Source organism: Akebia trifoliata, chromosome 3 (genome assembly GCF_017979445.1).
Source record: "Akebia trifoliata isolate Shusen 1 chromosome 3, ASM1797944v1, whole genome shotgun sequence".
In the NCBI taxonomy this organism is placed as follows: Eukaryota; Viridiplantae; Streptophyta; class Magnoliopsida; order Ranunculales; family Lardizabalaceae; genus Akebia; species Akebia trifoliata.
The window spans coordinates 7,684,772-7,710,691 of NC_141377.1; the positions used below are offsets into that span (position 1 = coordinate 7,684,772).

The 25,920-nt window shown below is 36.0% G+C and overlaps 1 protein-coding gene across 1 annotated transcript in view; it reads right to left on the minus strand.

Moving 5' to 3' along the window:
* Window positions 1-1,410: 1,410 nt before the first annotated feature.
* The window catches only part of LOC147405848 (SNF1-related protein kinase catalytic subunit alpha KIN10-like), a 37,855-nt gene continuing 13,345 nt past the window's right edge, over window positions 1,411-25,920 (minus strand). The window contains exons 7-11 of the mRNA XM_086433709.1: window positions 4,240-4,329; window positions 4,071-4,154; window positions 3,647-3,787; window positions 2,523-2,759; window positions 1,411-1,856 (exon numbers count right to left, since the gene is read on the minus strand). Of these exons, the coding sequence (XP_086289835.1) occupies window positions 1,743-1,856; window positions 2,523-2,759; window positions 3,647-3,787; window positions 4,071-4,154; window positions 4,240-4,329 (666 nt within the window). The 3' untranslated portion in view covers window positions 1,411-1,742. The remainder of the gene's footprint in view (window positions 1,857-2,522; window positions 2,760-3,646; window positions 3,788-4,070; window positions 4,155-4,239; window positions 4,330-25,920) is intronic.

Below are 25,920 nucleotides of genomic sequence, written 5' to 3' on the forward strand. Positions count from 1 at the left end.
TAAATATATAAGCGCAATTATGCTTTAGCGCGCAACTTTGCTTCTTGCTTGGTAAAGTTCAGCTAACAATTTGGTGTTGTGGTTCCCACCTACACTTGTTACTCCACTCGTTGCAGCCCTAACACATTGCAACTCCCCATAGGGGCTTGCTCTTGTGCGTTGCTAAGAAACATGTCTCATAATAGAGTAGGTACAAAAAAATTTGTCCATTTGATTTTTGTATTTTTTCAAAGAGACAATGTCCCTTACCTTATGTTATTCATTGCTTTTTGTCTCTCTTCAAAGAAACACAATGTCCCTTTAATGAAGTGGTTTAATCCTATACATATGGGGTCAATTGTGAGAATTTTTTTCACATAAGGATCTTCTTTTTATCTTTCTAATATATTCCTTTGTAAGCATACTTAAAGAAAAGGGTCAAGATCCCTTGACTCCTAAGAATGATTCAAACACATGATCCCCAACTCTTTAAATGCAAAATCCAATGGTTGAGATTTATCCTTGGAATAAGCATATCCGAGATTTGTGTTATCAAAATAGTCATAAATCTCAACCATTGGATTTTGTGTTTAAAGGGTTAAGATCATGTGCTCTTTTAATGAATCATTCTTAGGAGTCAATGGATCCCAACCCAAAGATAAATAGTGTTTGAAGATGAAGTAGGAAACCGACGTCTACACATGCAATCACACCCTCGACTAATTAGTGGATTGTCTCTTAAAATTAACTTATAACTCTTCATACGGTGGATGGTAAATCAACTTCTAAATTTGAGCATTTATGCTCATTAATAGGAACATTAACACATACGGTGCCCTGAGTTACCATAAACTAGGTTCGGCTCCGTTAAATTCAAACAATTTTCAATGACTCAAAATTAGAAAGTTGGTACTCTCCTATATAATACTGAGATCACACTAGACAATCCAACCAGTCTAATATCAAAATACCATTATCTTAAAATATATGGTAACACTTCTGAAGTCTGAAATTTGGAAACATCTGAAGTCTAGAAATGAGAAATCAGACTTCAGAAGTTTCATTCAACGTCCCCATCGCTAGTTCAAAACTTCTGAATTTCGACTTTGAAGTCTGAAAACGAAACAGATGAAAATAAAGCTTTTGAAATCTGAATTTTAAAGGTGGACCAACTCCATTCAGACTTTGGAAGTGTTACCAAACACACACTAGCATTCTAACCTTTTAAAATTTTGACTAGAAAAATCCAAACCAGTCAATTAAACAAATAAAAGTAAACTTTTAATAGTAAGTAATATAAATATCGGAATGCAATGATTTTCAAAATCACAATCAATCAGGCAGGCAACTGATAATGCAATTGTATCATCAAACAAGATCTTTGTACAATCCCTACAAACAAAGGGATAACATTTAGGGATTAGAGCGATGGAAAGTTAATAACCTTATTATAAGATAAATTAATCGGTGGTGGTCCTGCTGAGCTGGTCAATTTGCTCATAAAAGTGAGGAAATTGATTAACAGTTGTATCAAAAGGTGAAACCAGACAATTACAGATGCCGGAGACCCCCAAAGTTCTTTATCTTGGAGGCTGCACGACGCATAACAATGCCTATAACCTAGAGAGAGAAGAAAAAGAAAATAAAAAGGTACAAAAAGTACAAGAGTGAGATTCATTATATACAGCATAAGCAACAGACTTAAATCACAAGCATCCCAAGAGTTTCAGTGATGAAGTTTTCCCTTGAGAGTCTCCCTTGTATTAGAGGACCCGAAGCTGAGCAAGGAAAGCAGCACAGAGATCAAGGAAGAGAAACTGCGGACCGTTAATCCTCTGTAGATCGAGCAGATACTTCTCTTCACGAGTTTTGTACAGCTGTTATATTATTACATGATAAACAATTTGTAAAAAATGTTAAGTCGCAAAACAAGAAAAAATACATTATTCAAGGAAGTTAATAGCTAATATATGTTGTACTCGATGTATCATTAGTAGTCTCTTTTTGATACAGGGCCTTGGTAAACACAATGCTCAGCGAAGAACAAATTTATTTATTGTCTCTTTTTGATAGAAAATAGGAAGATATGCAAAGAAAATAGAAATAAATATATGCAAACAAAAATCATTGAATTTATTTGATTCATAACTCAACATTTGTGGTAATCAGTAGGAAATTTATTGAAAAAGAAAAGCATTTAGTTATATTTTTGCCATAACATAGTAACTTTCAATTATTCAAATATAACATATTTCCTTCATGTTAAAATATAAAATAATAATAATTTATCATCATGACTAGAGGGGATTACAACTTGAAATTTAATAAGTGAATTTAAAACTTGAAATTTAATAAGTGAATTTAAAACTTGAAATTTAATAATATATGGTGGTTATCCTAAATTTTATATTTTATGCCTCAGCATTTTGATCATATAGTTCCTTCAATTCTTTATTAAATATTGACAATATGTTTCCAGTACCAGTCTGACAATATAAAATGTTCAAGTAAAAGACTAACAATGCAACAAATGAGCAGCATACCTGGACTTCAAACTTGACTACATTTGGTGACACAATGCCTACACCATCATTCTCAACAATGGAAGATTCATCCCCAAAGTAATTGTTACCATGCAAAGAATTGTTTACGGTGCCTTCAGCATGGCCAGGAAACCACCTGCACTTCATGTTGTACTGCCCAATCTTTTTCCAGCCAACATTCAGTTCTTGGAGAGCTTTGAGAACCTCCGTCATTATCTCACGAGGATGGGCTCGAGACTGTCAAGTATGCAAACAGCACGATTAACGATAAATTATCAGTACCACTCATTTCATGTTTGAAGGATGAGATGAGGCTGACCACCCATAATTCAATTGTTCACACACCAAAGAGATCTCTTGAGCTAGTAACCAACAACATGATCAGATAATCCCCACCATCCAACCTATTATATTCTTCTCAATGACCAGAAAATAGATATGACATATATAAATCTCGTAGTTAAGTTCATCAAATAGTTTTTTTTTGCTGAAAAGATCTCACTGGCAAGCCTCGGTTATTGCTAGGTCAACTTTTCCAGAACTGTATGACAGTAAAAGTAGGGCTTAAATGGGTCGGCTAGGGCCGGATATGAGTATATCCATATCCAGATCCGAAGTTTTATCTGGATTCGGATCCTATTAGCTAAAACCATATCCAAATCATATTTCTTTCACTAATTACTTGAGTCGGGCCGGTCAGATTAGATAAATACGGACCGTTCAACAATTTTTTGCTACATTTCTTTCCTAATTGCTATATTATTATATTTTTCCATTATAATTCTTTTATTTTATAAAAATTCATGTTCTATTGAAGTGGTAGAAGAAAAATATTTTGCAAAACATCAAAATATAAATTTCAAAGTAATATATCATTCGGATTTAGGGATGGATCTGTATCTGACCCGAACCCAACTCGGATCTAGGGACATCAACCTATATTCGACCCATTTTTTATTCGGATCTAACCCAAGGGTCCCCAAACCCACTAGATTCATATTCAAATCACTCGGATTTCAGATATAATCCAACCCCATTTTTTGCCCTAAGTAAAAAAGAAGGCAGAACAAGACTGCCTATTTGCCCACTGATGTGAGATAAAAATGAAATTAAATAAATAGAACCTGAAGTCCAAGAGCCCATTTCCTCTCCACGGGGAACTGAGATCTTAAATTGATTCCCTGATGCTCCATATACCCTGGAAGGCGGTGTCCAACGGGTGAATTCAAAGTTTCACTTGGATTCACGTGTGTCAGACCATAATCCTGGAGAAATACCCATAAACACAACATCAGAATTCTCAACTTAAAAGACTAAAGGTGATCTAAACTGAATTGATATAAAGAACGAAAAAACCTAAGATATCCCTCTAAAAGATTGTACAAAGGTATACCACTACACATGCACATGCAGAAGAATGCAACCAACAATTCAATAAATGGCAGATAAGCATAATAGTTAGTAAGTTATTCTAGTAATAAATAATCAACAGACTATACATTATTCAATGCAGATAAGCATCCAATAATTTAAGAAAAACAAACATACCACGGTTTCCTGAAACTCGGCTCCAAGATAGCCACTAGTAGCTCGGAACCGGTTGTCCAATAACAAATAATATGCCACAGTTGCCTGCAAAAGTTACTAAAAGTCAGACCAAATGAACAGTAAGCAGCAAAAAAAAAAAGTTGCAGCCAATACATCAGGTATGCGATACCTCGTTTTGTATTCTATTGCGAAGAGATTCTACCAATAGGTTCCTGTCAAATCCCATCATAATTGCTTCCTGAAGAAGGTCCTCATCGATCTGTGAACGGGAATAGAATAGTTAATTTATTTTTTTGGATGAATACTAGGTAAGTTTTTTTTTTTTTTCGAAAGGTAAAAGGTTTATTTATATATTACTAAGAATAAGTGATAGTCGAGCTGACCATCATGATACAAACTGACTCTAACTTAGCGCTCTAGCTTACAAATCGATTCCCATCTTAATTGTAGGTCTCCTAAGAAAACACCCCTAGTAATGTAGGACATCTACAATTCAAAGTAGTTAACTAATTCTATTAGGATTTGTTTCTATTTTTTAGTTATAGTAAGATTTCTATTTTCTAATTCTAGTAGAAAGTTTCTAATTTGTTTTCAAGTTTCTGTTTTTGTATAAATTCGTTTTTATTCTTCAGGCTACAATTAAAAATGCTCGTAAGTGTCCAAATTGAGTTATAATAGATTTAGAAAGTTGCAATTATGTTACAAATAGATTATGAAAGTTAACTTCTAGCATTTTAGAAGGTTTCTAAGTTGTTATGATGAAGTTATCAATAACAATCCATTCAATAAATTTTGAATTTAACTATTTTTCATATTTCAATTTATTTGTCTGGTTTTCCCCACTTTTCCAAGCTTGAATTTATTGATTTAAAATGATTTTGTGTGTTCCATTGAACACAATCTTTCAATTCCTTTCGAATCTATTGATTCACACACTTCCGCTACATCACCTACATTCCTCGAACAACTTACACCCAAAAAGTACAATACCCAAAATGCTAATGACAAGTTCTTGAACAAATTGATCCTTCCCTTCCAAGACTCAAACCATTCCTCTCCTTCCAAATATTCTAACAAACAGCAAAAGGGATTATGTGCCATAGAATCCTCTCTCAAAAAGCCCAAGGTTGCCAACTACAAATAGCGAATGGACAAAGAAGGGGATGCATCCAAAATAATGGAATAAAAACATGAAATAGGACCACACAATACATTGAAACTTGCAATGAACTATATAGAATTGACCGACTCCCCAGAAGGTTTACACATGGAATAAAAGTTGATTGCATTATGCCATGCAAGCACGAACCATAAGGTTATCCACTATTAGAATTTTATTTGAAGCCACATACCAAATGAAGAAAAAAAACAACTATAGAAGAAACTTTCACTCAAGATAGCAAACATTGGATACTTTGCTTCATCCAAATCGTGTCGTGGAGATTATAGAAAGATTTGATGGAGAAGGCCTTGTCCCAAGTGCTAGCCCAAATCATACAATCATCATCCCTTGGGGATATGGTTGCAATAGACATTTGATCAATGAGGCCAATGATTAGAGGTATTTCCCAGTCATAGGCACCAAATTGGGAATAAGTCGACAAGGGAAAAAGTCGAAAAAAACAAAAAAATCAAAATGGTATTAGGACAATGTAATTTTTTCTACTAAATGGTATTATCATTTATATTATCAAATCCTATGTTAAACCATAAAAATAAATCATAAAATCCCAAACTGATGTCATTCATAAATCCACAAAAAAAAAAGTAACACCCACCCACTTAAAATAGTTCAAACTTCATAGTACAAAAGCATAATAATCATAAGTCAAAACTACGATTCATCAACTCATCAACTCGAACATTATCCTCCATTCCATCCTTACTCTCTAATGCTCTATCACTATGATTGTCACCATCATCTTAATCAACATTATCTGAGAAGGCTAAAATTTTGTCCAAGATGATTGGTTCTGAATTTTTTTGTTATTTCTTTTCATATCTTCATAAAATGCATGTTCATCCAAACAAACGCTTAGTCATGCAACTTCTTCAACTCCAATCTATTTCTCTTCTTAGTATGTGCAACCTCAAAAACACACCAATTTCTTTCACATCCAGAAGCACTACAAGGCTAACTATGCAATTTGATTGCTAACTTTTGAAGATTAGGAACCTCACTCCCCCACATATCCTACAAATTCCTAATAAAGAAATAATACATTATTATTTATTGATTATAAAAATAAATAATGTAATTGAAACTTTGAAATTTTAAGAAATCAAATAAACTTACGTGGATGAGTATCAAAAAAGCAATCAATTGCTATATCACAAAAGATTTTTATATCCTATGTGTGATAAAGTGTAAGCTCTCCACCAAATTCTTTTTTCACATCGGGGGTAAACATCTTCGTTAAAACTTTCTCGAGTCCCAATTTCACCTTTATCTAATTTGACAAGTTTTGCACGAAACAATTGTGGGTTCAAGTAAGCCACTACTGCATGGAGAGGACTATGAAGGGTACGATTCCACCTTTTATCAATTATTTTTTAAATCACTTCATATTTCTCAGCTTTACTCTTGTAGAAGTCTTTAATAGCCTCTTTTGCCCTGTTCATGCTTTCACACAAGTAACCCATGGTACAAACATCTGTATCGACCATCCTCAACACTCTCAAGGTTTAACAATGCACAAAATTTCCTTTACACTTTCCCAAAATGTATTACTCTGAATGGTGCTCATCAATTCTATTCCATCCCCCAACTTGCTTTGTGGCAAATTTCTCCATTCAACTTAAGCAACCAAAAATCAAAGCACTTGTTCTTCTTTCGTAATAGATTACAAACAAAGTAATTATGTTGCAAATCTATTTGCTCACAGTCTCTTTAATTCCCTTCCATTCGTATGTGATTGCATCAAATCAAGCACATGTTTGGATTTGTAAAAGAATTTTACCATATTTCATGCGTTTTCCAAAACAGGCTTTACATTTGGAAGCTCATCAATACTTTCTAAAATGAGATTCAAACAATGTGCGACACAAGACGTCTTAAAGATGTTTGAAATTTTATTTTCAACAATAAAACCAGTTGCACTGTAATTTGAAGCATTATCCGAAATAAATTGGACAACGTTATCTGATCCAATTTCTACAATTCTCTAGCAAATAAAATTTGCTATGTAATTGTCATCCTTCTTCCCAACAATGTACTTGGATTTGAAAAAAATTATCCCTTTTGAATAAGACACCAACAAATTAATATATGGCCTTTTCCTCCCATCAATCCACGAATCTGACATAATGGTACATCCAGAAACAATCTAAGATTTCTTGATTTCTTCAATATATTCATCTACTTCTCCCATTAAAGACGTTAAAATTTCAGTTTTTGTCGTTTCTACAAGGATGGACATATCCTAAACCATGATTAGAAATCACAGCCACTGCTTCTTGAAACTCTACCGTTCTCAACAAGTTAAAAGGTAAATTGTTTGCAATAACCATTTTAACTATGGCTTTGTCGAAAATCTCATTTTCTTCCTTCTTCATGAGTGAAATGATCGTCAGTTGGTGAAAGGTTTCCAGTTGTTTTAAATCGTTAGATACCATTGAACTACCCCACTTCCAAATGTACTCCCACTTGATGGTTTTGTCACATAATCCATTATCTTTTGCTTCTTTTTTTCTCCCTTCTATCTCCATTATAGCATCTAATGCTTTACTACTAACCGAATCAAGGATTGGAGGACATGGACGATCATCCCTTTGAAGTAATTTTGATAAATGAGTCTTCATTCTTTTTTTCGTCCCTACAAAAAACTCTTGACAAAATTGACATTTAATCTTATCCCCTTCTTCAATTAAGTATTCCCAAAATGGATCATTTCCTCTCGGCATTTTATAATGAATAACAAATAAAAATTAAAAACAACATTTATATACTTAAATTAATAATGAGTTTTGATATACATTGAAAAATTAACCTTTATGTATAATGTTTGTACCATACATATACAACCTATAGAGTATAGAAAGTATTTAAAACATACAAACACAATTGACATCAATTTAAATTCAACAACAGTAACATTAAAAAATAAAATTGTAGCAAAAACTAACACATAATAAATTCAACAAGAATAACATACAAACATAGAGAGTATTTAACAAATAAAGAGAATTAACAATGATTTAAATTCAGCAATTATAATATTAAAAAATAAACTGCAGCAAGTGGCAACAAATAACATATAACAGATTCAATAACAATAACATTAAAAAAATTACAACAAATAATATAATATATTTGTTAGTCAGATACAACATATATATTTAGCCATAATTAGTCTTTCTAGTTATAGCATGATTTTGTAATATAGCTGAAGACTTCTTGTTAATTAGTAGGACAATTATAGTTTCCTTATTTAGTCTCTCCTTGATAGTTGTAATAGCTGACATTCAACCTTGTAATTAGCCGGACAATTTCTATATAATACAAGGAACCCTCACAATGAGAGACATTCAGTGCAATTTATATGGTATCGGAGCCTAAATCATCTAAATTAGGATTGTTCTAGGTTTCAGTTGTCTGTTGAAGGTAGGGAGTTTCTTTCTTGTTGGAAACTACTCTTTTGTGGTGATTAGTGACTGTTGGCAGATTCTTTGGAGGTTGTGGAAATTCTATGGTGACTGTCAACGAGGTCTATGGAGTCTGTGGTGGTTGTCGACAGGTTCTGTAGCTGCTATTCCTTGCCAGCACAGTCTTGGAATGTTCCCGGAAATTTCTGGAGAATTTGGGGTTGTCGGCTGACTCTAGTTGCTGTAGGCGATTTTAGAGGGAGTAGCAGAGGTGCAATTGGTGGCTTCTAGCCTGGTGGAGGATCGGTGGTGCTGGAGTGCTATTATTGATTTTTTTTTTTGTTCCACATTCTTGGTCGTTTGGGTTGTTGAATGGTGACTTTGGGCTCTAAAGGATGTTATTTGGTGGTTGTGGGTTTCTTGAGTGTTGTTTGGTGGGCTTGGGCTTGCTATCCAACAGATTTGGTGGGTTTGGGCCTGTTACTTCAAAAATTAGGTTTTACAAATTCTGATCCTAGTGGCTTCGGGTGTTTATTTTGATTTCAATTTGATGTTGTTATATTGGTTTCATCATGTCTTCTAGCGAGTCTTTCGAGGTTCGTTTTACTGGAACAAATTATTTTGCTTGGGAATTCCAGTTTCAATTGTTTGTTATAGGGAAAGAGTTGTGGGGCCATATCGATGGTAGTGATCCAGCCCCTACGGAGCCTAAGGAACTGGCTAAGTGGACGGTCAAGGATGCACATGCGATATCCTGGATCTTAGGGCCTGTCGATCCTCTTATTATGCTCAATATAAGGCTCTATAAGACTGCGAAGACCATGTGGGAGTATTTGCTGAAGGTTTATCACCAGGATAATACTGCATGTTGTTTTTAGTTGGAATATGAGATTGTGAGTACACTCAAGGCAATATCTCCATTTAGGAGTATTTTTCTGGTTTTCAGAATTTGTGGGGAGCATTTTCTGATATGGTTTATGCGAAGGTACCTGCTGCATCTCTCTTTGCGATTTAGGTTGTTCATGAGCAGAGCAAGAGAGATCAATTCCTGATGAAATTGCATCCAGAATTTGAGGTCACTCGCTCAAATTTAATGAACCGGGATCCTTCTCCATCCTTGGATGTTTGTTTTAGAGAATTACTTCACGAGGAGTAGCGTCTTCTCACATAGGCTATGTTCTAGCAAGATTCCAAAATTTCCAATCCGAATCCAGTAGCCTACGAGAAAGGGAAGGGTAAAGATATGCGCAAGGTCCAATGTTTCAACTGCAAGGAGTATGGTCATATTACTGCTAACTGTGCACAGAAATCTTGCAACTACTGTAAGAAAAAGGGCCACTTTATCAAAGAATGTCCCACCGGCCTCAAAATCGTCAAGCTAATGCTTATCAGGTTGTAGTGAACACCTCTTCTGCTCCAGAAATTTCCTTAGCTTCTTCTTCTGCGGCTGGACTATCTATTCTTACTCCTGAAATGGTCTAGCAAATGATTGTGTCAACCTTTTCTACCTTAGGGCTCTACATCCAATCATATGTCAGATCATCTGATGCTCTTTGCAATGTTCATCCATATCATGGTTTATCCCATATTCAAATAGCTAATGTGAGTCATTTAGCTATTAATGAAGTAAGAGAGATTAATCCTTCTTTCAGAGATGTTTATGCATCTCTTGGACTTTTTACTAGTTTTATTTCAATTGGCCAATTTGTTGAAAACAATTGTGATGTCCATTTCTATCGTGATGGTTGTCTTGTGCAAGATCAAGTGTCAGGGAAGATACTCACAAAAGGGCCTAAAGTTGGCAGACTATTTCCCTTGCACTTTTCAACTCCTAGTTGTTTATCTTTGGCTTGTATGACAGTTAACACTCAGAGTGAAGTATGGCGCAAACGTTTGGGTCATCCAAACTCTGTTGTTCTGTCTCATATATTAAATTCAGATTTGTTAGGCAATAAAGAACAAGTTTCTAAAAATCTATCATTTGACTGTTCTGTATGCAAACTTAGTAAGAGTAAGACTCTTTCGTTCCCTTCTCATGGTAGTCGGGCTGCAAAATACTTTGATATTGTGCATAGTGATGTACGGGGCATTTCTCCCATAATTTCTCATGCTCAATATAAATATTTTGTGACATTCGTCGATGATTTTAATCTGTATACTTGAGTCTATTTTCTTCGGTTGAAATCTAAGGTCTCGTCTGTTTTTCAGACCTTTGTAGCATATATTGAGACCTTTGTAGCATATACTTGAGGTCTGATTCTGGTGGAGAATACATGTCCCACGAGTTTCATGATTTCCTACACCACAAAAGAATTGTCTCTCAGCGTTCTTGTCCTTATACCCTCAGCAAAATGGTATGATAGAACGAAAGAACCGACATCTCTTGGACGTTGTTCGCACCTTATTGCTCGAGTCCTCCGTTCCTTCTAAATTATGGGTTGAGGATTATCTACTACAGTTTACTTAATTAATAGACTGCCCTCTCAGGTTTTGAATTTTGATTCTCCTTATTATAGGTTGTATCATCAGTACCCTAGCTATCTTAATCTACATTCTTTTGGATGTGTTTGCTTTGTTTATTTACCTCCTCATGACCGTCACAAACTTTCTGCTCAGTCTATTAAATGTGCCTTTATGGGTTATAGTATTTCCCACAAAGGTTATGTTTGCCATGATCCTTATTCTAACAAATTTCGTATATCGTAATGTTGTTTTGATTAAGAATCAATGTTTCTTTTCTACACATGTTGAGTCATTGCCTGAGATTAGTATTCTACCTTGTTTTGATGAATTGACTCCTTCCTGAAGAGGTCAAACCTGGAATGGTCTATACTCGCTGTCTACCGACTTTACCCCATCCCGAGACTGACCCTTCATCCGAGACTGTTCCGACGACTTTTCTTGAGATTGACATGCCATCTGAGACAATTCCGATCAGTTCTCCCGAGCCTAGTCCTTGAAGATCTGCCCCGAGTATCACGTCCCCCTGATTGGTATGGTTTTAATGCTACTTTGACTTATATTCCCATCCCTACATGCTTTTCCGAGGCTGTTAAACATGAATGTTGGCGGAAAGCGATGGATGAGGAACTTCAGGCTCTTCAGGACAATCATACATGGGACGTGATTCCTTGCCCCTCTAATGTTAAAGCCATCCATCAATTGTAAATGGGTTTACTTGATTAAGCTCCACTCTGATGGGACTCTGGACCAGTATAAGGCATGATTAGTTGCCCTTGGGAACATGCAAGAATATGGGGTGGACTATAAGGAGACATTTGTTCTGATGGCGAAAATAACTATAGTGCATACGGTTATTTCTATTGCCGCCTCCCAAGGTTGGCCCACTTCACCAGATGGACGTAAAAAATGTTTTTCTTCATATGATGATCTCAAAGAGGATATTTACATGACTGCTCCGGGTTTGTTTTCTTCTCCATCTTCCGCTGTGTAAGTTGAAGCGATCTCTCTCTGGCTTAAAACAGGTTCCCTGGGCATGGTTTGAAAAGTTCAGGTCTACTCTATTTCGCTTCTCTTTAGTCCAAAGCCAATATGATTCCTCTTTGTTTCTTTGCAAGACTCCGATTGGCCTCGTTCTTGTATTTGTGTATGTGGATGATATTGTCATTACTAGTACTAACTCCACATTGATTACCCACTTCCAGTAGCATCTTCAAGCTTCTTTTCATATGGACCTTGGTCCTCTGACATACTTTTTGGGGTTGGAAGTGCACACCGATTCTTCGGATATATTCTTGAATCAACACAAATATACCTAGGATTTGATTAGCTAGGCTAATCTTCAGGATTCTTCTTCGGTGGATACTCTTACGGAGGTCAATGTGAAATATCATAGTGAGGATGGTGATATTCTTTTTGATCCTACTATGTTTCGACAGTTGGTAGGCAGCTTAAACTATTTAACTATTACTCAGCCTGATATTTCCTTCGTTGTCCAGCAGGTTAGCCAGTTTATGCAAACTCCACACCATCTCCATCTAGCTGCTGTGCGTTGTATCATTCCGAACCAGTTTTCCTCTTTGCCTTGTTGCTTATAGTGATGCAGATTGGGCCGGATGTCATGATACTTGACGGATCTGTCACGGGTTGGTGCGTGTTTCTTGGCGATTCTTTGATCTCTTGGAAAAGTAAGAAATAAGCTCGCGTTTCTAAATCTTCTACTGAATCCGAATACCGTGCAATGTCTGCTACTTGTTCTAAGATTGTCTGGCTTCGTGTGCTTCTGACTGAGCTTAGTTTTTCTCCCTCTAATCCTACTCCTCTTCATGCTGATAACACTAGTGCCATTCAGATAGCTGCTAATCCTGTTTACCATGGGCGTACAAAACATATTGAGGTGGACTGTCATTCTATTCAGCAAGCCTTGGACACTCGTATTATTTCTCTTCCTCATGTTTCCACTAATCTCTAGATAGCTTATTTGTTTACGAAGGCCATGACACGACAGCACTATCAATTCCTTGTGGGCAAATTGATGCTTCCTGATCGCCCAACATCAATTTGAGGGGGGATATCAGTCAGATACAACATATATATTTAGGCATAATTAGTCTCTCTAGTTATAACATGATTTTGTATCATAGATACAACATATATATTTAGTCATAATCAGTCTCACTAGTTATAGTATGATTTTGTATTATAGTTGTAGATATCTTGTAATTAGTAGGACGATTATAGTTTCCTTATTTAATCTCTCCTTGATAGTTGTAATTGTTGATATTCAGCCTTGTAATAGGACAGTTTCTATATAGTACGAGAAACCCTCACAATGAGAGGCATTCAGTGCAATTGATAATATTTAGCAACAATAACATTAAAAAATGCAAAAAAAATAAATATATTGCAGCATTAAAGTGGCTAAATAAAAAAAACAGTTGAGACTTTAGCATTTTGTCATATATCTAATATGTTTTTAAGATGTATAATCTAATATAAGCAAACCCTTTGAGTTATATTAATATCGAGTATGCACAGGCAACAAAACACAAGGAATCAAATCCAACTCAAAATCCATTCGACTTTAAAGAGAGTGGAGGGGCATATACCTATTAGACTACTATTCTTTTTCTTCAAAGTAAAGATCAAGAAGCAAATCAGCAATTAGTGGCTAAGTTTGAGAAAGATGACTGAGACGATATCATCAAGAGTAGAGATAGGGATTGCAACCACGGGAGTCATCTTCGAGACTCGAGAGTTGCAAAGACAACCGAAATTTCTAGGGTTTTCTCTATTCAATTTTCTCTTCGATTTCTTTAGGTTTCAGCAAATACAACGAAAAAGGATTTGGGTTTCATTTATGATTAAAGTTTTATTAATTACAACTTAACCATTTTTATTTCATCAAATATTTTTGACATCCCTCAAAGTTTAATAGATTTTGAAAAAATATCTTTTTTAAAAATTTTAACCAAAAAACCCTAAACGATTTAATCACAAATTTTGTGATTTAATAACAAAAAACGCGATTAAATCGCAATTTTTTCAAAACATCGCGATTTAATCGCTAGTTGAAAAAACAACTATTTATTAAAAAAATCAATGACTTTGGTAACTATGTTCCCAGTCATTAAAATTTCTTATAAAATCGAAATCCAATAATAGCTCATCCCTCATTTCCATCCCACTTTCCCAACCAAGATTTCTTCGTCCCAAATTTCGCCTTCATGAAACTTCTCCACCAACTTGGGTCTTTGACGTAGCGGAAGTGTGCGAATCAATAGATTCGATAGGTTGTGCTCACTAGAACACTCAAAATCAATTTAAATCAATAGATTCAATTGATAAACAAGCAATAGCTTGAAAGAAAATAAAGCATAAAGCTAAAAAATAATTAAGAGAAAAGATAATTGAATTAATTGATTATTGATTTTTCGAAATTGGAACTCCTTATATAGATAACTCCATCATAACAACTTAGAATACTAAATACCAGAAATTAACATTCCTAACCGATCTCTAACATAATACTAACTGTCTAATCCTATTAAAACTCAAATTGGACACTTCTAAGCACTTCTAATTATAGCCTAAATAATAAAAACGAATTTAAAACAAATTAGAAACTAACAAGGAATTGTACTCTCATAACATAACTATGAAATAGAAATCCCACTAGAACTAGAAACAGAAATCCTAGTAAAACTCTAACTAGGATTGTAGATGTCCTACATCAGTCTTCCACACTAAACCTCCACAAACATTTAACCAACAAAGTTATACTCATTTCTTTGAACTTGTAAATACAAATCCTCCTTGAATTGGGGTTCTAACACAATTTTCCACTTCACCAAGTGGAACTTACTTGCCCGACTTATCTCACCATAGAAAGTCTGATTAACTTATCCAATCTTATCTCTACACTCTTAAAAATTGTGAATAGAAAAAGAAAGTAGATCGAAATTCTAGCGCTTGTATTTTTTATATTGAAGTCATAGGTACACCTTGCTTTCCATGAGCTTAGTTCTCAACCCATTATTTTGATGACCAGATTCCATATAGCTTTACTCCGATATGGCGCTCCTAAGAGAAAACATACGTACAAAGTTGGTAAAATATCCATTTTGCAACCCAAACTCCCTGTCAAGATATCAGTATTGGAAACTAGTTCAGAGCAACAAAACAAACCTCTTAAGCATCCAACATGTTCTCTAGAAATATCATCAAAAACCAATGTACCATCAACAAATTGGAGGATATCTCATCGAACCCTCGACCCCTACTCTGAAACCTGTTATGTTCCCATTTGCCACTGCCTTCCTCATGAGTCTCCCAAGAACTTAACAATTATTTTAAATAGAGAAGGCAAGAGTGGGCTGCCAATCCAAATCCTCTTGAGCTTCTAAAAAAAAATACCTAGACTCCCCTTAACCAAATAGATGAACATGTCAAAGTTACATATTTCATAATCCGTCCTACCCACTTCCATCCAAACCCCATCTCATCATCATCTATTATAAAAAATCCTAATTGACATAATCATAAGCCTTCTCCATATCTAATTCACATACCACCCTTAGCCTCCCTTCTTGTATCATCAAGTCAATACAGTCATTGGCGATCAAAACTCCACCGAAAATTTGCAACCCTTGATTAAAGCCCATTTCTTTTCATCAATCACCGAAACAACTCCTTTCAGTTTAGTTTCCAAACCTTTGAAATGATTTTACACGTAGCCCCAAACATAGTCATCAAAGTCGCCGATTGTTTAATAAATCGTGATTAAATCGTTATTTTTTCAACTGGTGATTAAATCATAATGTTTTGGAAAAATCGCGACTAAATCACAAAATTCGTGATTAAATCGATTAGGGTTTTTTGGTTAGAAATTTAAAATATATATTTTTTCAAAATTTATTAAACTTTGAGGGATGTCTAAAATATTTGATAAAATAAAAATGGTTAAGTTGTAATTAATAAAACTTTAACCATAAATAAAACCCAAATCTCTCTTCGTTGGATGTGCTGAAACCTAAAGAAATCGAAAAGAAAACTGAAGAGAGGAAACCTTAGAAATTTTGGCTGTCTTTGCGATTGATTTGCGATTACAAACCTACAACTCTCGTGTCTCAACGACTCCCACGGCTGCAAATCTCTATCTCAACTCTTGACGACATTGTCTCTATCATCTTCCTCAACCTTAGCCACTAATTGTTGATTTGCTTCTTGATATTTGCTTTGAAAAAGAATAACAGCTTAATACATGCCCATCCTCTCTCTCTCTCTCTCTTTCTTTTTATATATATATAGAGTCGAATGGATTTTGAGTTGGATTTAATTCCTTGTGTTGTGCTGCCTATACATACTCGATATTAGTATAGCTCAAAGGGTTTGCTTATATTAGATTATACATCTTAAAAGATTATTAGATATTTGACAAAATGTCAAAACCTCAATTGTTTTTTTTATTTTATTTAACCTCTATAATGCTACAATATATTAATTATTGTTGTATTTTTTAATGTTATTGTTGCTAAATATATTGTGTTACTTGTTATTGCAATTTTTTTAATGTTATTGTTGAATCTGTTATATGTTATTTGTTGCTAGTTTGCTGCAATTTATTTTTTAAAATTATAGTTGCTAAATTTAAATCACTGTTAATTCTCTTTATTTGTTAAATACTCTCTATGTTTGTTTGCTATTATTGCTGAATTTATTATGTGTTAGTTTTTGCTGCAGTTTTATTTTTTAATCTTACTATTGTTGAATTTAAATTGATGTCAATTGTTTTTGTACGTTTTAAATATTTTCTATACTCTAAAGGTTGTATTTGTACGTTAGAAACATTAAACATAAAAGTTAATTTTTCATGTATATCAAAACTCAATATATAATTGTGTATATATATTTATATATTGTTTTTAACTTTTATTTTATTGAAAATATTAAGATAGATAGTTATTTCTAGTTTTATTAATATTACTTTATTTCGGTTTATTTCTTTGTAGGGGCATTTATGTCTATTCCCTTTTTTTATTGATTATAAATATATGCCAAGCTCTCATTATGAGACTTGACTTTTCTCTTCTAAAATTCTTCTTGGTATCAGAGCCAAAAAGAAACCTAACCCCTTTCCCTCTTCGTTCCTCCTCCTCCCTAATTCCTTCACTCACTTATTCCAATCACCTAACAGTAGCCTCATCCGGAGTTCATCCCCTTCGGGGGCCCTTCACATGCTGCAATAGAGGTTTGCGCTGTGATTATTTTTTTTTTTTTATTACCCTACGTTAGGGTTTCTCTTGGCAATCAGCCTTTGACCTGTTGGGTGCATGTCAATTAGCCCCAAAGATCTCTTAAAATCAGTCTTCAAGCTCACACACATCTCTTCGACAGAATCAGCAGGCCAACTATAGATCAAATCTGCTTTGCAACAGCAACAATAAATTTCTACAGGCTTGTATACTACCTGTGATCAGCCCTACAAGCACTATAGTGCTGTGCAACAACAATAGTAAAGTTCTACAGGTCTGAATACAACCTGCGATCAGATCTAGGTGCTTTACAGTAACTTGCCAAAGGATCAGCAAGCTCATACCTGTGTTACGACTCAACCTGCATGCTCTAGAGTGCCTACGATCAGATCTAAATAACCTATAGTGACCTACGACAGCAATAGTAAGGTTCTACAGACCTGAATACAACCTGCGATCAGATCTAGATAACCTATAGTGACCTGCGACAGTAGCAGTAGGTACTTATCTGAGTTTCGATTCTGTCTACATGCTCTAGAATACCTTGCGACAACAGCAGTAGATTTCCACAAGTCTGTATTTTACTTACGTTCAGCCTACGACTCTCTGGACTAACTACTACAGCAACTACTTTGGTTGGGTCAACCTCACAACAGCAGTGAAGCTGTTTTTTGGCATTGCCGACAGCAATCAGTAGGCTTCTTTGAACTTAGACAGTTCGTATACGGGAGATCTCCCTTCAATCCAAAGTTTCTACCTATTCATAATGTGCAATGACTACGACTCACAAGACTAAGGAATCCAACACCACTCTTAGGGCTAATTTCTCCATTCAGCGTATCACCAATGCCCCACTAGATGGTCGTAACTTTCAGAGTTGGTCCCGGTCTGTACGGCTTTATTTGGGTAGTCGAGGAAAATCACGTTGGCTGTTAGGTAGTATTTCTAAGCCACCTCCCATTGATCCCAAATTTGAACAATGGGAAATCGATAATTGCACTATTCTTGGTTGGTTATTCAATTCCATGGAACAACGCATCTACACTATGTTTATGTATCATGAGACTGTCTCTTCTTTGTGGTCAGCTCTCACTCAGACATATGCACATGCTCGCGATGACTCAAGGATTTATGAACTTTACCGGGATATTGCTCAAGCTACCCAAGGAAATCAGAGTGTTGCAGATTTTTTTGGATTCCTTCAGTCCCGTTGGGAGGAACTCTCGTATTATGAGTCTATGGCCGAGTTATCTGCAGAGGCAGCCGGGTATGTGGTCAAGAGGATAGTTCAACATCAGACATACCAGTTCTTCATGGGTTTACGCCCTGAGTTTGAGGTACTGCAGACCCAAATCCTTAATACCATGCCTTTACCTTCAGTATTTGAGACATTTGCGACTATTGATAGCGATGAGCGTCGTTGCCGGGTCATTCCCTCTCAGACTCAGTCCTTTGCCCCTATCTCTACTTCAAATACAGATCAGATGGCTCTTGCAGCCAATTCAGGTTTTTCTAATTCCCGTACTCAAGGATCCGGGAATTGAGGCCGTGGGAGCCGTGAACATGGCAAAGGAAATAGTCTTACTTGTAGTCATTGTAGGAAGATTGGCTCTGAGAAGGCTCGCTGCTTTCAGCTTTATCCTCACCTTTTGAGATCTTCTGGGGGACAACCCCGTGTTGCTGTTGTGGAATCTACCTCTGTTGATCATGCTTCCCTTGGTACTATTGATTTGCAACATCTTCAGACACAGATTACAACTATTGTGCGAGATCAGCTCCAGGCTCAACTTCCCTCATCCTCAACCGTCGCATCTGTTGCCACTCCTCCAGGTATCTCTTCTAAATTTCATGCCACTCAGTCTGGCTCTGCGACCTAGGTCATTGATTTTGGTGCATCTGATCACATGACCGGTGAGTCCAATCATTTTATTTCTTCTATTTTTCCTACAACTTATTAGGAGGTTCGTCTTGCTGATGGGTCCCTTACCACTGTTCACAGTAAGGGTACTATACCTCTAACCCCTAGTTTTCCTCTTGAATCTGTTCTCCAGGTTCCACACTTATCTCTCAACCTTATGTCTGTTAGTAGTATTACAAAATCACATAACTGTTCTATAACCTTTTTTCCTACTCACTGTGTCTTTCAAGACCTAACTTCGAGGAAGATTTTTGGAAAGGGATGGGTTGTACCTGTTTGAAGCTCCACCTATTGCTGCCCCAGCTTCCTGCTCCCACTCACTAGAACTCATACTTTCTCTTTTCAGACTTTAGACTTATGGCAAGCTCGCTTAGAACATGCTAATTTTCAACACTTATGTTCATTATTTCCTACTTTAAAATAATCTTGTAGTGGACACAAATTTCAGTGCTCTGTGTGTGAGCTTTCTAAACACACACATACCTCTTAAATATCTCGCATGCGTCGAGTTAATGTTATTTTTTATTTGATTCATTCTGATGTGTGGGGGCCTTCCCCTGTTACTGCTTTTAATGATCATAGATATTATGTTATATTTATTGATGACTATTCTCGTTGTACTTGGGTGTATTTAATGCGTTCTCGTTCTGAGGTACTACCTATTTTTGTTAATTTCCTTAAAATGATTCAAACTCAATACAACATTACTTTCAAATCTCTTAGAACAGATAATGGCGGGGAATATATCTCTGATGGGATTCGCTCTCATCTCTATGAGCGTGGTATGCTTCATCAGTTAACCTGCCCATACACTACTGAGCAAACGGGGTGGCGGAACATAAGAATCGCCACCACATGAACATCGTCCGTTGTATTCTGCGAGGAATGCATGTTCCCAAGTCATATTGGAATATGGCAGTTCTTACTGCTGCATTTCTCTTGAATCGTGTTCCGAGTTGCACTTTAGGGGGACGGGTGCCTCTTCATGTTCTTCGACCTGGTAGCACTCTCTTCTTTATTACACCTAGAGTTTTTGGGTGTACTTGCTTTATTCAGGATAGAAATCCTCATCGCACCAAACTAGATGACAAAGCTATCCATTGTCTTCTTAGGTTATTATTCTATGTCAAAGGGGTATCGGTACTATGATCCCCTCTCTCATCGTATTATTCATTCCCTGGATGTCACATTTTTTGAAAATATTCCTTATTTTCGGACTTTTTCTTCTTTGCAGGACTCTTCTCCTTTGCAGGATTCTTCTCCAATAGTGCTACCATCTCCAGTTTTCTCTCTATCTTCATCTTCGTCGCCGCCGCTGCAAGTTTACTCTCGTCGCCCACCCCCCTCTCAAACTTTGCCAACCTCCTCCTTGGACTCAAGTATATTCCCTTCTATGTTTACGCCTACTCCTTCTATTTCTGATTCTCACTTACCTATTGCACTTCGCAAAGGTAAGTGAGGGTGTGTTACTGATCACCCTATCGCCTAGTTTGTTTCTTATCAGGGTCTTTCTCCTTCCTATCGAGCCTATCTTGCCACCACAGACTCTATTCGAGTTCCTCGGTCTATATCTGAGGCTTTACATGATCCTATGTGGACTAGAGCCATGACTATTGAGATGGATGCATTGCAGAAGAATCATACCTAGGATCTTGTTTCTCTTCCTTCTGGGAAGCGGACTGTTGGTTATAAATGGGTCTTCACAATCAAGTATCTCGCAGATGGTACTGTTGATCGCTACAAGGCTCGACTTGTTGCTAAGGGCTTTACGCAGACTCCGGGAAAGGACTTTGGAGCCACTTTTTCTCCTATAGCCAAACTATCTACTGTCCATTTACTTATCTCTTTAGAGGCCTGTCATTCATAGCCCCTTCACCAACTTGATGTGAAGAATGCATTTCTAAATGGTGATCTGACAGAGATCATTTATATGGATCCCCCTCCTGAATTTCGTCTTCAGGGGGAGTATTCTGGGAAAGTATGTCGCCTTCTTAAATCTCTGTATGGCCTAAAACAATCTCCGCGAGCCTCATTCCAACGTTTTTCTGAGGTTGTTTTATCTATGGGTTTTTCCAGATGCCACTCTGACCATACTTGCTTTATTCGACGAAAAGTAGATGGCCACAATACCATAGTCTTGGTTTATGTAGATGATATTATAGTAACTGGAGATGATGCATAGTGGATTGACAGGGTTAAGCGACAGTTAGGTAGTGCTTTTGAAGTTAAGGACTTAAGTTCTCTTAAGTACTTTTTAGGGTTAGAGATAGCCTGCTCACGCCGTGGTATTTCGTTATCTCAACATAAATATACATTGAATTTTCTTCAGGACACTGGTATGCTTGGTTGTCATCCCGCCTCTTTCCCAATGGATCAGAATCATCGCCTTCATGCTGAATCTGGGGAACTTTTATCTGATCCTTCATCTTACCAGAGACTCGTAGGCCGTTTGATTTATCTTACTAACACTAGACCGGATTTGACCTTCGCAGTTAGTGTAGTCAGTTAGTTTATGCATGCTCCGCGTACCTCTCATATTGATGCCATATATCGTATCCTTCTCTACTTGAAGTCTCGTCCTGGTCTTGGTTTATTTTATTCATCTACTGCTTAGCCACATCTGTCATGTTTCACTAATGCTGATTATGCAGGTTCTTTTACAGATAGAAGATTTACATCTGGTTTCTGTACTTTATATGGTGGTAACCTTATCTCGTGGAAAAGTAAAAAACAGAGTGTAGTTTCTCGTTCCTCTGCTAATCATGATCCAAGATATGTCCATCCTTATAGTGAAACAGCAAAATCCAAAATTTTAGCTCTTTAAAGGGGAAAGTAGAGGAATATATTGAAGAAATCAAGAAATCTTAGATTGTTTCTAGATGTACCCTTATGTCAGATTCGTGGACTAATGGGAGGAAAAGGCCACATATTAATTTGTTGGCATCTTGTCCAAAAAGAACAATTTTTTTGAATCCAAGTGCACTGTTGGGAAAAAGGATGTCAATTACATAGCAAATTTTATTTGCTCTGGAATTGAAGAAATTGGATCAGAAAATGTTGTCCAATTTATTTCGGATAATTCTTCAAATTACAATGCAGTGGGTTTTATTGTTGAAAATAAATTTCCAAACATCTTTAAGATGTCTTGTGCCACATATTGTTTGGATCTCATTTTGAAAAGTATTAATGAACTTCCAAATGTAAAGCTTGTTTTGGAAAACGCATGAAATATGGTAAAATTCTTCTACAAATTCCAACATGTGCTTGATTTGATGCGATCACATATGAATGGAAGGGAATTAACGAGGTCGGGAGCGACTAGATTTGCAACTAGATTTGGTCACTCATCTGAATGGAGAAATTTGCCTCAAAGCAAGTCAGGGGATGGAATAGAATTGATGAGTACCATTTAGAGTAATACATTTTGGGAAAGTGCAAAAGAAATTTTGTGCACTGTTGAACCTTTGGTGAGAGTGTTGAAAATGGCGGATGTAGATGATTGTACCATGGTATGAAAGCATGGACAGGGCAAAAAAGACTATTAAAGACTTCTACAAGGGTAACGTTGAGAAATATGAAGTGATTTGAAAAATAATTGATGAAAGGTGGAATCATACCCTTCATAGTCTTCTCCATGCAATAGTGGCTTACTTAAACCCACAATTGTTTCATGCAAAGCTTGTCAAATTAGATAGAGAGGTGAAATTGAGACTAGAGAAAGTTTTAACGAGGATGATTACCCCATATGTGAAAAAAGAAATTGGTAGAGAGCTCACACTTTATCACACAAAGGATACAAAAATCTTTTGTGATATGGCAATTGATCACCTTTTTGATACTCATCTACATAAGTTTATTTGATTTCTTATAATTTCAAAGTTTCAATTACTTTATTTATTTTCATAATCAATAAATAATAATGTATTTGTTTCTTAATTAAGAATTTGGTAGGATGTGTGGGAGAGTGTGGTTCCAAATCTTCAAAAGTTAGTAATCAAATTGCATAACCAGCCTTGTAATGCTTCTGGATGTGAAAGAAATTGAAGTGCTTTTGAAGCTGCACATACTAAGAAGAGAAATAGATTAGAGCCGAAGAAGTTGCATGGCTTAGTGTTTGTTCGGATGAACATGCATTCTATGAAGACATATGGAGAGAGAGAACAAAAAAATTCAGAACTAATCATCTTTGACAAAATTTCAGTCTTCACAGAAATCCCAAACGATGAAGTAAGAGGGGATAATGTCGATGAAGATGATGGGGACAATCATAGTGATGGAAATTCAGAGAGTGAGGATGGAATGGAAGATGATGTTTGAGTTGATGATTTTGATGAGTTGATTCGCAGTTTTAATTAATGATTGTAATGCATTTGTATTTTGAAATTTAAACTATTTTAAGTGGGTGGGTATTATTACTTTTTTTGTGGATTTATTAATGACGTCAGTTTTGGATTTTATAATTTATTCTTATGGTTTAACATAGGATTTGATGATATAAATGATAATACCACTTAGTAGAAAAAATTACATTATCCTAATACCATGTCGATTTTTTCGCGATTTTATCATTTTTTTCGACTTTTTCCCGAACCCCGACTTACTGACTATGGCCCCAACCAAACTGATCAACTGAAGATCAAAGATGTCATTGGCCACACCTTCTTTGGGCTTAAGTGCAACAAAAGTGGCATTCAAACTATAAACTTGTAATCAAGTAAGCATCCTTGAAGTCCTCCATCACTTTCAGAATGTCACCACATGATATCTCCGCATTTCTTGAAAAGCTCCATCAAAAAGCCGCAGGGCCCAAGTGTTTAGTTCCTGCACATACCAGCAATAGTGTAACAAACTTCATCCCCATCAATAGGACTCTCCAGCCATGCTCGTTGGGCCTCTAATGTATGGTCAAAAGTAAGTGTATCCCTGGTTGGACAGGCCATATGGTGCTCTAATTATAGCTTCTTATGAAAACCCATGTCTTCTTCCTTTATCTTCAACTTGTTCTCCAAGACAACCACGTTGGATATGCAATTGATGGAAGTTCAACAGTCAATGGAAGAATTTGTTTTCTTTTCAGATGCAAACCTAATGACATTAAAATCACTGCTGATACACCATGGTTTATCCTAATACATAGCCACATTGTCCAGTTCCTCCCAAAATCATTCATGATCCCTTTCCATTGCTGGTCAATAAATCCCAAAAAATGGCCATGTAAAATAATCCTCAACATTGTTGCACAAGATAAAAAATCGAGGAAGCCCCCGATAAATGATTTGTCACTGAAATAACTTTGGAATCCCACATAACCATGATTCCCCCCCCCCCCCCCCCATGTCAGGAGAAAGTAAATCCCACCACCCCACTCCTAATGCCCTATAACTCAGAGATAGCTCTATTGGATAAGTTGCTCGACTGTGTTTCCTGAAATGTAACTAGGTATGGTAAATAAGATTGAATCACTGATTTGACGCTCCTTTCTCATTATCCCTCAATCCATGTATATTCCAAGTCAAATTTTGAAAGATCATTTTGTAAACTCAACAAAAAATGAGAAAGCCACCAATAAATGATTTCACTGAAATAACCAAATCACTCTTTTCTCAATATCCCCCAATCCACGTGTATTCCAAGTCAATTTTAAAGATCATTTTGTAAACTCAACAAAAACTTGAGAAAGCCCCCAAAAATGATTTGTCACTGCAATAACTTTGGAATCCCACATAACCATGATGCCCCTCCCCAACACCCCCATGTCAGGAGAAGGTAAAGCCCACCACCCCACTCATAATGCCTTATAACTCAGATAGTTCTATTGGATAAGTTGCTCACAACTGTGTTTCTTGAAATGTGACTTGTAAATAAGATCGAATCACTGACTTAACGCTCTTTTCTCATTATCCCCCAATCCACGTATATTCTAAGTCAAAATTTTAAAGATCATTTTGTAAACTCAACAACCAATCCACCCCCCCCCCCCCCTCCCAATCCTCCCACCCACCACGTTACTTCTCTACTCAAATTGGATTTACAATCCCCCTTAATTTCAATAAGTGAGTTAGTGATTAGTAACAACTAAGTGAAGCTGGGTTTTGAACTCAGGTCATTGTATCAACACCCATAGTCTTTATGCTCCCTATTGTTTGTTCCCAACTGATCCAAAGGAACCCTTGTGTCAATGAAAATTATAAAACAAAACATAACCATGTGAAGTAGCATGACCAAGGAAAAAATCCCATGAGATATAAAGTGCACACAAACCCAACAATCAGGTGTGGGCCTCCGTAAACCCTTCTAGCCATCCATATAATCTCAAGGAACCTATTTGGGATTGTGTTCATCCCATATAATGTTGAACATAAACTAGTTGAGATTAATGTACACCACAAATATAAAATTGAGTTCAATCAGATATATGAGTTAGTAAATATACATTTCAAAGCGTTTATTTCTAAGTAATGATAGATATCTAAAGAAATGAATAATTCTTATTAAAGACTATATCCTTGCAATACCACAAATTAACACCAAAAAATCCTTGAACAAAGCACTATTTCCAAGCATAGATTCTCAAGAGAGAAAAAAAACAAAATATTTTTCAAAATTGAAATAAGACAACCATAACATCATGTAT